Here is a 13294-nt window from a genome sequence, read left to right as displayed (position 1 = left end):
AATAAATATACTTTGATATTCAATAAGTATTTGTGAGTTTTTGGCTTCGACTTTGATTAGTTTAGAGAAAATAATGAGAAAAGTGAAAATGATGAGAAAATGGTGAGAGACCAATGAGGAGATCATTTTTAGTTATGTGTGTTAAGAATATGTAACCATGTTTATCTTGCTAATGATATACCGGAACTTATCATAGCTCTTTTCAATTAATTAGGAATTCTATGTTAATTAAAAAATTTCTTTCACTCTATATGCTAGTAGATTCGATGACCTCCACTGCTCTGGACTCATTTACATATGAACTTGAGCCTGCAAACATCATTAATGAATTTGAGAGGAGCTAAATGAGATTTAATCACTAATGGACTTGGGTTTTCACGTTTTAACAGATCAATTGGGTCCAAACGAGTTGGATTTTTAATGGGTCCAGTTTCTTATGATTAAAAGTCAAGAAAAACTGGTAATAATAGTTATATTTAAAGGAATATTTCTTTAAATCTAACCGATGTTAATCGGGAACCTAATTGTAAACATTATGATGATTTGAGTGGTGTAATAAAAATTTCCATGATTTGAGTGACTAACTTTGAAATATTGAAGATTTGAGGGACTAATTTGGAAATATTGAAGATTTGAGGGTTGCAATAGCAATTCACTTAAATGACCTAATTTTAACTCTAATTACACAAAAATCCAATATTACCCTAATCCTAATCTTAATATCATAATAATCCAACAATAATTCAAGGATGTAAAAGGATGTTTTTGGGCCTAAAAAAAATGGCGGGAGAATTCCCCACTAATTTTTTTGCCCAAAACAAATTTACAAATATTCTCTCTCCATTCACTCAGCCCCTTCATCCAGTCCTAATGGAAACCCATCCTCAAATGCTCAGCGCCACCTCCGTCTACTCTCTCTCTGCCTCCGTCCCTTGGTTCAGCCACCTCCTCGCCCGACCCGAACCTGATAAGCTAATCACCGAGGGTTTGACCCTTGCAGCGCTAGCTTACGCTAAGTCTTTGATGAGTTATCTTCAGCAGGCGTTTCTTTAGGAGGCAGCATTGGGGATGGCGTACAAGGTTAGGGTTTATGTTTTTGGCAGAGTGATCAAGAGGGATTTAGGGTTATTTGAAGGGAATGATGGTGTTTTGGCTGGGGGTGTTGCGCATCGGATCACGGCGGAGGCGGCAGATGTTGCCGATACGACTTATGCTCTCTTGAACGTAGGCAATCAGTCATCATACTTGTTGGCATATGTAAAGATGTTATCTTAATTAGAACCCTGAATTTGATAGTCATACGGTTTGGCTTTGAGAATTTGCTAGTGTTTCAAAGCTCAAATCTTTATTTTTATTGCATTTATAGTCTACTTTGTTGTTTGTATTGGCTAATGTGGAATGTTCGTAGTTTAATTATCAGGAGTTGACGAGTAATCGACTCTTCAACAAATTTTCTTAAAAAGATAGTGATTAGTTTTGATCCATTCGCTCATTAAGTACTATGAGAATTATCTATAATTGGTTACTGGTGCTGCTCATTATTAATGAGGTCATGCTTTGCTATTATCCTTGTTTTTCATGGTTGATTGTGTGCACTCTAGAATACCCATTAGATAGATTCAAGCTTGATTTTCCTTTTAATTTCTTCTGAACTTTCAGTAGAGTTGTAGACAAGTCATTTACAAATGGTAAATTTTTTTTCATGTGAATTACACTAGGGAGTTACTTGATCTTTTTTCCCTACTTATTCCTGTGTAAAAATGACTGCATATTGTGGTACCCAATACCCTATAGCTTTTGGCGATGGCTTCTCAAATGGTAGCGCTTAGCCCCGTACTTTCCTTAATGTCAGCATTGGTGAGTTGAGAGAATTTGAGTCTTTTACTTTTGAATTTATATAGAATTTGAGTCTTTCATTTTTGAATTTATATAGTTTTATGAATCCAATGATATCTTGATATTGTGTTTACAACTTCTTCCTTGTGTATCATTTGTCATTGCATATCTTGGTGAAAGGCTCTGCAAAATATCCAAGAATGCGCAGTCAAGTGCTTCTAGACTATCCGCCTCCTTAAATGAGGTGAGCCTAGATTATTGCATGTACTATAAAATTATCTTCTAATGTTATGTTTCTTCCTTAGAGTTATTCTCATATCAAGTCTCACATAAGGAACATTAATGGGTTGATATGTAGTTTCATGTTTTAGGTACTTCCATCAATACTTGTTGTAAAGGCCAACAATGGAGAGTTTAGTGAGTGCTCACGATTCCAGAGGCAAGCTCTAGATGATTTGGTACAAAGGTTGAAGAAGCGGAAAATGAAGGCACTCATACCTCTGATTGTCCAGGTCATAAGATGATTTGGTACAAAGGTTGAAGAAGCGGAAAATGAAGGCACTCATACCTCTGATTGTCCAGGTCATATGTATAGGTGGATTGATACTCCTTTGTGCGGAAAATGAAGGCACTCATACCTCTGATTGTCCAGGTCATATGTATAGGTGGATTGATACTCCTTTGTGTTGGTTCATTGATTATCTCAAGAAATTCCTCAGACACTTCGAGTTTAGTGTCATTTATAACGTCCCTAAACCTCTTGGTTGAGCCTCTTCAGGTAACTTATCTATTCCTGCTTAAAGCATATATTATGTATTAAAGAATTTCAATCTTTAACGAAATGTTCCTATTTAGCTGCGATTACTAATAGTTTTGGTTCGTCAAATGAATATTCTTAAATTAAGAAATGCGTACAGCTGAAGGGGCAAATAAACAATTTGTGTCATCATGTGAAAAACAAAATCTGAAAACATTATTGAGGTGCACGACAAAATGAACAGATTTTTTAGGTTCATACCAATGTTTTCTTGAATTCCTTATTAGCTTTTAGAGATGATTTGCTTCCGCAGCCTATATACGTGGATATCATGGGGATGACATTTGATGAGCATGCAGCTGCAAGTGGTGGAGAGGTATATATGTCATATTATATATGTATTTATTATGAATATTTTAAAATATATTCTCATATTGATTTACATTCTTTTCAGGGTAGAAGAGGTACTGTAGGAAGCAGCGGTACGGTATGACATTTTGATGCAGCTGCCGCCAACGATAGGGATCACGATGATAGGGACCAAGATGACTACGACGAATGAGTAGTGAGTTAGACTTTTTTGTTACTTTTATGGAAAATGAATCAATGAATGATGAATGTGATTATTGTTGGATGTGAATTAATGAATGTGAATATTGTTGGATGTGAATTGATGAATGTATGAATATTGTTGGATGTGAATCGATGAATGTGAATATTGTTGAATATTTTATAAATATTGGTAGCAACAGGTATATATTCCTGCTTGGGGGGGCTCAAAAAGTATCAATTTTTTTTTTGAATTACATTCATTAGCGACAGAAAGGTCCGTCACTAATGAACATTGGCGATGGGGAATTTCGTCGCCAATATACATACATTGGCGACGGCGGCAGTCGTCGGCCAATAAAGCATTGGCAACGGGAAGCCCCCCCGCCCTCCCGCTCCGTCACCAATAAGCCATTGGGGACGACAGATAATTGCCAATGCTTATTGGCGACGGGGGGCTTCTCATCGCCAATAAACATTAGCGACAGGCTAGTTTGCCATGCGCCAATGCATTTTGTGACGTACGGAGGACCCGTCGCCATTGTTATCCGTCGCCATTGTTATCCGTCGCCAATGCTTCTCTGTCGCCAATGAGCATTAGTGACGGATATTCCCGTCACCAATTTGCATTAGCGAGGGGATTATTGGCCACAGACTATCGAGCGTCACGAATGTGCATTCGTGACGGATGTGACTGCATTGGCTACGGATTTCCTCGTCGCCAATGCTCTGATTTCTACTAGTGATTGTTGCAATGTCGCAAATGGTAGATGAGTTTTTCCCTATAAGTTCAAGGTTATATATATGCTCTTTTATATTTAAAGTCAACCACTTTGCAAAGATTTTTATTCTAAATCAAAAGTATTCTGACAATTTTCTATCCATGTAAGTTGTTATATTTTATTTTAACATATAAAATTTTGTTCTAAGTGAGTAGGTAGAGTAGAGATTTTATTAGAACAACCTATCTAAGAGGGTAGTCTATACCACTCATGGGTGGTTAAATGGTTAGTTTGTGACTTATGGTTATTCTATTACTGTTGTAAACTAGCTACCCCACTTTTATATGAGTGGTTTTCATAGAAATCCTACTGTTTTAATATACGATGTATTTCATAAATCAAATCCTTAATAGTGTTGCATTTTTTCCATGCTAATGAGGCGGTATCGAAAATATATTTTCTATATAAACTCAAAATTTTAACGCAATGCCTTTTAAACTTACTTTCAAAAAGGAGTTCTTGTGTATATGTCCAAAATCTTACCTTAATTTATTATTAAAGTCACTCATCTCCAAGATCACTCTTGAGATCCAAAATACTCATTCGAACAAAACCTTAAACTCACTTTACATTTTCACCAGCTCATCCTATGTGAGTTTCTATATTTTGTTAGAACCTTGTACATTTTTATTCTAAATCCAAAGTCATACTATTTATTTTTAAACTCACTCGTTTCCAAAGCTACTCTTAAACACAAAATGTTCAACATTATTTTTAAATCTATTTTGTATTTCAACAGTTTGGTATACATTGTGAGTTATTACATTTTTGTTTTAAGTGGTCAGCTACAGTGTTATTTTTAACTAAATATTTAATCCATAATTTTTTTGTAGTTTTGCGCTTCTAATTCCAAAGGTCCCCTCTATTTTTTGAACTCACTCATATCCATAGTTATTTTTTCTAAATGGTTCAGTGTACTGTGTAGCTAAATGTCATAACCATTATATTTTACCTTTTTCCATGTTAACGTCGCAGCATAGTAAACAATAGATGTGTTTTTTTCTTTATTTTTTTAAGCTCACTATTGTATGTTAGTAGTTTTGTATCATTGCAAGATGATATATCTTGCTTTAACTTGCTATTTAACTCAAAGTATTAGGTGTACAATATATTTTTAGGCCAAATACTTAAACTATATTTTTAATTATTTTCACACAGATGCTAGGAAACGCGTGGATCAATTTTGCTCGTTTGTTTCTACTACGTTGGCTTCTTTTCCTGCTCTTTTTTTTTCTGGGCCAGTTTCTTTCTAAGCTTCTGTATTCATTTTAGTATGATGCTGCAACTTGACGACCTTTCTTGGAGAATAGACAAAAAAAGGGACGTTTATACCCTTAAAAAGTTTTCAATTTTTTGCACAGACCAGAGTTTTTCAAACTACGATTTGTCTCTTAATAGGAAAAATATGATTTGATAAATAGGAATTTTTTAAAATAGCCCCAAAAAGTTTTTTATTTTTCAAAATCGACTCATTTCTTTTATTTATCAAAATCGACCCACTTTTTGCCACGTGGGCATAATGACGTTCCTAAACAGTCGGGGTTGCCAACCCCTACTGTTTAGGACATGAAAATTTTGGATTTAAGGGTTCTACTTGGGGTATTCAACCCCGACTGTTTAGGACATGAAAATTTTGGGTTTAAGGGTTCTAATTGGGATTTAATACCCTCCTAAACAGTCGGGGTTGTCAACCCCGACTGTTTAGGAACTTCATTAAGCTCACGTGGCAAAAAGTGAGTCGATTTTGATAAATAAAAAAAAATTGGGTCAATTTTGAAAAATAAAAATCTTTTTGGGGCTGTTTTGAAAATTTGTTCTTTGATAAATCTTATTACTTTGTCTTAAATAATTGAAATCACCGGTAGCCATGTTAAGCCTACAGCTTGAAAGATGGAGCTGGGCCTCATTCTAGTTTACGCCCATCTCATACTATCATGGAAACCCAGTTCATATTTTGCGGTATCCATGAAACCGCATGTAACTTCCTCATTTATTCGCATTTAATCACCGGTAGCCATGCCCATCTTGTAAGTTTTAAGGGGCTTATATAATGGGTATGTGTCTCGGGTCAAGCTAAAGCCCATTTTGTTGTTAAATTTTCAAAAAAAAAACCATCTGTTCAAAAACATTATTATTTTCCTAAGAAAGAAATTATTTTTGGATAAATGAAAAGGTTGAGTTTCATTTTCAAACAAAATTCCTTGTTGATATGGAGCAACCATGCTTCTAATAGGCACAAAAATTCTGTTCAACTTTCTTGACTTTTTCATTTGGATAAATTTTTATTTTCGACCTTTTTCAAAACTTAATTATCAAATTCGACCTACTTTGCACTTATTTATCAATTTCAACCCAGTTTTAGCCACCTGGCTAAAACTAGGTCAAATTGAGAAATAAGTGCAAAAAACTATATGGGATTGAGAATCCAGTGTAGTCTAGCAGACTATTAAACTACGCAGGATTCTCAATCTCGTGTAGTTTAGAATTAGACTAAACTCCACGGGATTGTGAATCTGTGTTGTTTATTATACAGAATTCACAAATCCCGTGTAGTTGGCTAAATGGTTAGAACATTAATGTACACATTGTTAAAAGGTCATGGGTTTGAATCCTAGCCAAGTAATGTTTTTTTTATGTTTAGGGAACTCAATATACAATTTTGACGCAGCGCGGAAGTTGTAACCTCGGAATCCACCAAGGGTGTTCTCTGAATCCACAAAGAACGATCTTCGAATCCACGAAGAGCTTCGAATCCACGAAGAAATATTGAGGAAAAAAAATTTATTAATCAAAAGTTATGCCTTTAGGGCTTACAAGACTCTTCTTAAATAGAAAAAGAAACAAGACTCCTACAAGGACTCTAATTCCTACAAGGACTCTGAACTTACCAAAAATAGTAAAGAATTCCTAAAACATTAAAACTCCTAAAAAGAATCCTTATGAATAGGAAAGTCCACCGGTCAAATCTGAGATCAAATCGGATTTGTTTCCTAAACAAAACAGACTCCTAAATTATTACTAAAAATAGTAAAAACGGACAAAATTGTAATTATCTCTCAAACCGTAAGGAATTTGGCAAAACTGAGAACGCAAACCAAACTTTGGGGGTCGGTTTGGATGGCTCCGTCTCGTCGAGATAGTTGATTTTCATATATAATTCGTCCAATTCCGACGTACGGTTTGAAAGTTACGGCCGTTTCTTCGAAACAAGTTATTTTCTTCGACCAGGCCCGCATTTGCGACTGTCCCACTTTGACATAAACATGTCTGCTGTGTGTTCTACATCAGTCCCCCCTGCTTGAAAAGAGATCGACCCCGAGCTTACACTTGCATGAACAGCTGTTTCTGGTGGGTAATACTCAAACAAATCTGCAACATTAAAACTAGGAGAAATACCCAAATTTGTAGGAAGGTCAACCACATAAGCATTGTCGTTAATCTTCTTCAGTATCTTGCATGGACCATACTTCTTATTCTTTAGTTTGTTGTAGGTGCCCACAGGAAAACGTTCTTTTCTCAAAAACACCATCACCATGTCTCCCTCTTCAAACACCTTCTTCCTCCTGTGTTGATCAGCATCGACTTTATACTTAGCATTAGACTGCTCTATCTTCTCCTTCACCTCCTGCGGAATAGCACGTATCTGCACGTATCTTTTCAACCATATGATCTGCAGGAACACTCTGTCCAGGAAGTTTAGGCAGCGGGGCTAGATCAAGATAGTGATTCGGAAGCCTTCCATACACAATTGTAAAGGGTGCCTTGCCTGTAGTCCGACTCTCCATACAGTTGTAGGCAAATTCAGCATGTGCCAAAGCAAGATCCCACTGTTTTGGTCGTTCGCCAGAAATATATCTAAGAAGATTGCCGAGGGTGCGATTGACCACTTCAGTTTGGCCATCCGTTTGGGGGTGATAGGCAGTACTGAACTTGAGAGAAGTGTTGAATCTCTGCCACAAAGTCTTCCAAAAGTGTGATAAGAACTTGGAATCTCTATCGGATGTGATGGATTTTGGCACTCCATGAAGACGAACTATCTCCCAAAAGAAAAGATTGGCAATGTTGCTCACATCCGCAGTCTTCTTGCATGGAATAAAGTGCGCCATCTTCGAAAACCTATCAACCACAACAAAAATAGAATCCATACCTCGTTGGGTTCTAGGCAGCCCCAACACAAAGTCCATGGAAATATCATGCCACGACGCATCAGGAACTGGTAAGGGTGTATATAATCCTGTATTTTGAGACTGTCCCTTAGCAACTTGACAAATTGGACAACGCCGCACATATCTTTCTGCTCCCTTCTTCAACTGAGGCCAATAATATCGTTCTTCAATGGCTGCAATTGTCTTATCACGTCCCAAATGTCCTCCTAGTCCGCCAGCATGAAGGTCTCGAAATATGCTGTAGATATGCAATCCAACGAGCATGCATACGGTTGATGGTAGTCTGACTATTAAGGGTCTTCAAGGCCTGATGATCAGTGTGAAGCAAAAACTCTCTCGAGATCAAATAGTGCTCCCAATGCTTCAAAGACTGAACTATGGCATATAATTCTAGCTCATATGTGGTCCACTTCTGTCGAGCTTCGCTTAGTTTCTCACTATAAAAGGCAACTGGACGCCCTTCCTGAGATAAAACACCACCAATTCCTATGATGGACGCATCACAATCAACTTCAAAGACTTTTTGAAAATCTGGAAGTGCAAGCACAGGTGCGGTGGACAACTTCTCCTTGATCAGTGCAAAGCTATGATCTACATCTTCCCCCCAATTGAACTTTCCTTTCTTCATGCATTCAGTTATAGGTGCTACAATACTGCTGAAATTTCTTACAAATCTCCTATAAAATGTTGCTAGGTCATGAAAACTACGAACTTCGCTGACAGTCTTCGGGGTAGGCCAATCTCTAATAGCACGAACCTTCTCTTCATCAACATGAATACCCTCTGCACTAACAACAAAGCCTAGAAACACGAGGCTACTGGTCATGAAGTTGCACTTCTTCAGATTGATGTACAACTTGTTCTCCTGCAAAACTGTTAGTACCTGCCTCAAGTGGTCCAGATGTGCAGCCTCACTTTGGCTATAAATCAGGATATCATCAAAGTAAACTACGACGAACTTGCCGATAAAGGGTTTTAATACCTGATTCATCAATCACATAAAAGTGCTAGGGGCATTAGAAAGACCAAAAGGCATGACTAACCACTCGTACATGCCTTCTTTTGTCTTGAAAGCAGTCTTCCACTCATCACCTTCCCTAATCCGAATCTGATGATAGCCGCTCTTGAGATCTATCTTGGAGAACACTTTTGAACCAGATAACATGTCTAGCATGTCTTCCAAGTGTGGAATAGGAAATTTGTACTTCACCGTAATCTTGTTGATAGCCCTACTGTCCACACACATACGCCACTCTCCGTTCTTCTTTGGGACTAGTAGTGGTGGTACTGCACACGGACTCATGCTAGGTCGTATAAGGCCCTTCTGGATGGATCATCCACCTGCTTCTGCAAAATCTCTCCTTCCTTCGGATTCATCCTATAGTGTGGCAGATTTGGTAGTCGAGATCCAGGGATAAAGTCGATCTGATGTTGAACGTCCCTAAGCATGGGTAATTCAGATGGAAGATCATCAGGCATAACTGCATCAAACTGCTGTAAGAGGGTCTGTACTTCATGTGGAGTTTCGACAGTGGTAGACTCCTCTTTTCCCGAAACTACAAGGGCATAAATCTCATCAGATTACTTCACATCTTTCATAAAGTCTTCATTGTCAACGACCAAGAAATTCTTCTTTTCAGCCACATTGGTTTTGACAGGCCCCTTCTCGGTTAGAGGCTTGAGCACAATTCGGCGACCATCCTTCTTGAAGATGTAAACGTTATCTTTCCCCCTATGCGTGGCATCAACATCAAACTGCCAAGGTCTGCCTAACAACATATGACATGCATCCATCTCTACTACATCACACAATGCCTCATCCACATAAGTTCGGCCAATGGAAAAGGATACCCGACACACTTCATCAACCTGTACGTCATTACCCTTGCGAATCCAGCCGATCTTGTAAGGAGCGGGATGCTTCTCCGTCTTCAGCCCTAACTTCTCCACCATGCGCCAAGAGACAATATTCTCGCTGCTCCCACTATCAATGATGACATCATATATCTTCTGTTGCACCGTGCATCTTGTTCGAAAGATGTTATGCCTCTGTGGTGGTTCTTCTGCCTTTGGGGCCAACAGTAGTCGCCGCACAATACATGAGAGTTGTTCTCCATCATCATCAGCATCCAACCCATCATCATAGTCTTCATCATTGTCTCGGTCTGTATCCTCATCTTCATGATCCACCATGTTCACAGTACCTCTTTTAGGGCACTGATTGGATTGATGACCAGGCTGTCCACATCTGTAACACTTGATCGGGTCAGGTTTGGCATAAGGGTTCGCTGGGGTAGGCTTCTTTACGGTTGTTGTCGCTGGACCCTTTCCCTTATCCGTTGTTGCATCCTGCTCAGGAACAGTTTGAGACTGTTTACTTCCACCACGTTTGAAACTCGTGTGCGACCCGTCGGAAGCTGCCCATGATCCTTTACTACTTCGTCCGTGTTGTCGCTCCACCTTCTCGGCTAGGCTAACCGTATCTGCTAAGGTATAGGTTTGTTGTAAAGATACACGATCCTGAATCGCCATCCTTAATCCCCTTGTATATCAAGACATCTGTTGGGCCTCGCTTTCGTTCAAGTTGTTGCGGGATGATAGCCGATAAAATTCCTGCGTGTACTCATCCACGGTTCGTCCACCCTTCTTACAATTTTGGTACTGCCCGAATAAAACTTGTTCATAATCACTTGGCAGAAAACGGGCTCTCAGCAGCTTCTTCATCTTCTCCCACCTTTCGACCTTCGGCTTCCCTTGACGAGATCGATTCAGACAAACAGATTCCCACCAAGCTGAAGCTCCACCTTTGAGTCGGTAGGCCACCAATTTTACATTGTGTTCTTCTGGGATCTCCATATACTCAAAGAACCTCTCTACTTCTGCAATCCAGTCGAGGAACTCTTCAATATGCAGTTGCCCGTTGAAAGATGGCAGATCCATCTTCATCTTGAAACCTCCAACGTCATAATTATCCTTTCGTCGTCGGTCCCTGCGATAACCACCGCGGCGTGGGGGTGCATAATGATCTTCCTCGCTGTCGGAATCTTCATACGGAGTCGTCTCACGTCGTTGGCGACCATCAACGCGATTTCGATCTCCTGTCGTGTCCAGACGCTCTACTGCCGCAGCTAGTCGCTCCAAGACAGTCTTCATCTGATTGACATCGGCCTTTAGCACGTCGAACTCAGTTCGAGAGATATGGGCTTCTTCACCTGCCATCGGATCGGAGGAACCTGGCTCTGATACCAATTGACGCAACGCGGAAGTTGTAACATCGGAATCCACCAAGGGTGTTCTCTGAATCCACAAAGAACGATCTTCGAATCCACGAAGAGCTTCGAATCCACGAAGAAATATTGAGGAAAAACAAAATTTTATTAATCAAAAGTTATGCCTCTAGGGCTTACAAGACTCTTCTTAAATAGAAAAAGAAACAAGACTCCTACAAGGACTCTAATTCCTACAAGGACTCTGAACTTACCAAAAATAGTAAAGAATTCCTAAAACATTAAAACTCCTAAAAAGAATCCTTATGAATAGGAAAGTCCACCGGTCAAATCTGAGATCAAATCGGATTTGTTTCCTAAACAAAACAGACTCCTAAATTATTACTAAAAATAGTAAAAACGGACAAAATTGTAATTATCTCGTCGAGATAGTTGATTTTCATATATAATTCGTCCAATTCCGACGTACGGTTTGAAAGTTACGGCCGTTTCTTCGAAACAAGTTATTTTCTTCGACCAGGCCCGCATTTGCAACTATCCCACTTTGACATAAACATGTCTGCTGTGTGTTCTACATCAAATTTCAAGTTCAAATTTATTATGATTGTTATAATTGGCCTAGTGGTTTACTCCAAGAAACTTAGACTTCAATTATTCAAATAGTCTTGGATTCGAATATTATGATCACCAACATTATTATTTTTTCCCAATGCCGTTTAGCCAACTAAACGGGACTATGAATTTTGTTTAATTTGTTTATTAAAACCTACACGAGATTCATAATTCACTGAAGTTTGGCCTTGTTGTAAACTACACAGGATTGAGAGTCTCGTGTAGTTTAATTTTCTGCTAGACTACATGACTTGAGATTCTCAACCCCGTATAGTTTTTTACACTTATTTATCAATTTCGACCTAGTTTCAGATATGTGATGAAACTAGGCCGAAATTAATAAACAAGTACAAAGCAGGCTAAAAATGCTAAAATGGCCGAAAATGAAAATTTGTACTTTCCGTTTTGGTTGTGCTACATCGTTGTACTGATTTACTGAAGAGAGTTTCAATGAGGCGTGAACATTTTCCGAACTTCATGGGCGCCTCACATGTGCATTGATTATGCAGTCAATCATGCAACCGAGTCAATATCACAAGCATTGAATATGCAGTGAAACACTATAGGCAGTAAATACATTGTCTGAAATCCATGGAAATTGTGGGATCCATTGGTTAAACTCATCGTATATTATTTCTGCTTGATTTCATGCAAAATAAGATATCAGATATCCAAATGTAATGTCACATCAACATTGTGAAAATGGATATATAAATTTTTTGTGCATTTCATACCGTTAATTAGAAAGAAGAATGACACTCATCTCTTCCTCCTTTCCTTATCACAGCATTTGCGGCTTTGCTAGATACAAGTTTTTTCTTAGGGTAAATTACACTAAAAACACTCCTAAACCATTCAACAGTAAATCCCCAATGACTTTCAAAATAGACCTAATCTCAAATAACTTTTGTAGAAAACTCACAATATCTTGTGATAAATTACACCAAACCCTAATAACTTTTAAAATGCCTTTTTACGTTGTTTTTTGTTTTAATTTATGATGATTATCTACAGAAGCTAGAAACTTATTGGAATTTTCTGTAATTTTAAAAGTTAATAGGGGGTTTGTTGCGATTTGGAAAGTTATGGGGGTTTACTTCAAAATGCTGTTTAGTGTAAGTTACCCTTGTTATTATTTGGGTGATTGTGTCATACTTTCATGCAATGGGCTTAGCAATTACTTTTCAACCTTTTCAGTTTCGATTTGAATAAACAAAAAATTTAAGAAAACTCAATCAATTTTTATTTCAATTTCTTACAAAACAAACAATAATTTCTACAATTTTGGAAACCTGTGATTTTTTGGATTTCCGACAATGTTAGAGTTCCGAAACACAATTCCTTCAGTTAAAAAAAAAGAACCCT

The 13294-nt window shown here is 38.1% G+C and overlaps 1 protein-coding gene across 1 annotated transcript; it reads left to right on the top strand.

Moving 5' to 3' along the window:
• Positions 859-3183, top strand: LOC109838065 (ABC transporter B family member 29, chloroplastic-like). The gene is made up of 5 exons (XM_020406520.1): positions 859-2080; positions 2208-2348; positions 2489-2614; positions 2907-2969; positions 3048-3183. The coding sequence occupies exons 2-5, from the start codon at positions 2319-2321 to the stop codon at positions 3084-3086; spliced, it is 258 nt and encodes an 85-aa protein (XP_020262109.1). The 5' UTR covers positions 859-2080; positions 2208-2318; the 3' UTR covers positions 3087-3183.

The sequence above is a fragment of the Asparagus officinalis genome, chromosome 4 (assembly GCF_001876935.1).
Source record: "Asparagus officinalis chromosome 4, Aspof.V1, whole genome shotgun sequence".
NCBI lineage: Eukaryota > Viridiplantae > Streptophyta > Magnoliopsida > Asparagales > Asparagaceae > Asparagus > Asparagus officinalis.
The sequence above is the reverse complement of the archived record's forward strand: the minus strand, read 5'-3'. Positions and strand labels throughout refer to the sequence as shown.

Bases quoted from the DNA above. Each gene is read 5' to 3' on its own strand.
- LOC109838065 (XM_020406520.1), top strand. From the start codon at position 2,319: ATGAAGGCACTCATACCTCTGATTGTCCAG. The intron at 2,615-2,906 runs GTAACTTATCTA...TTGCTTCCGCAG, and splicing joins TCTTGGTTGAGCCTCTTCAG to CCTATATACGTGGATATCAT. The intron at 2,970-3,047 runs GTATATATGTCA...CATTCTTTTCAG, and splicing joins CAGCTGCAAGTGGTGGAGAG to GGTAGAAGAGGTACTGTAGG.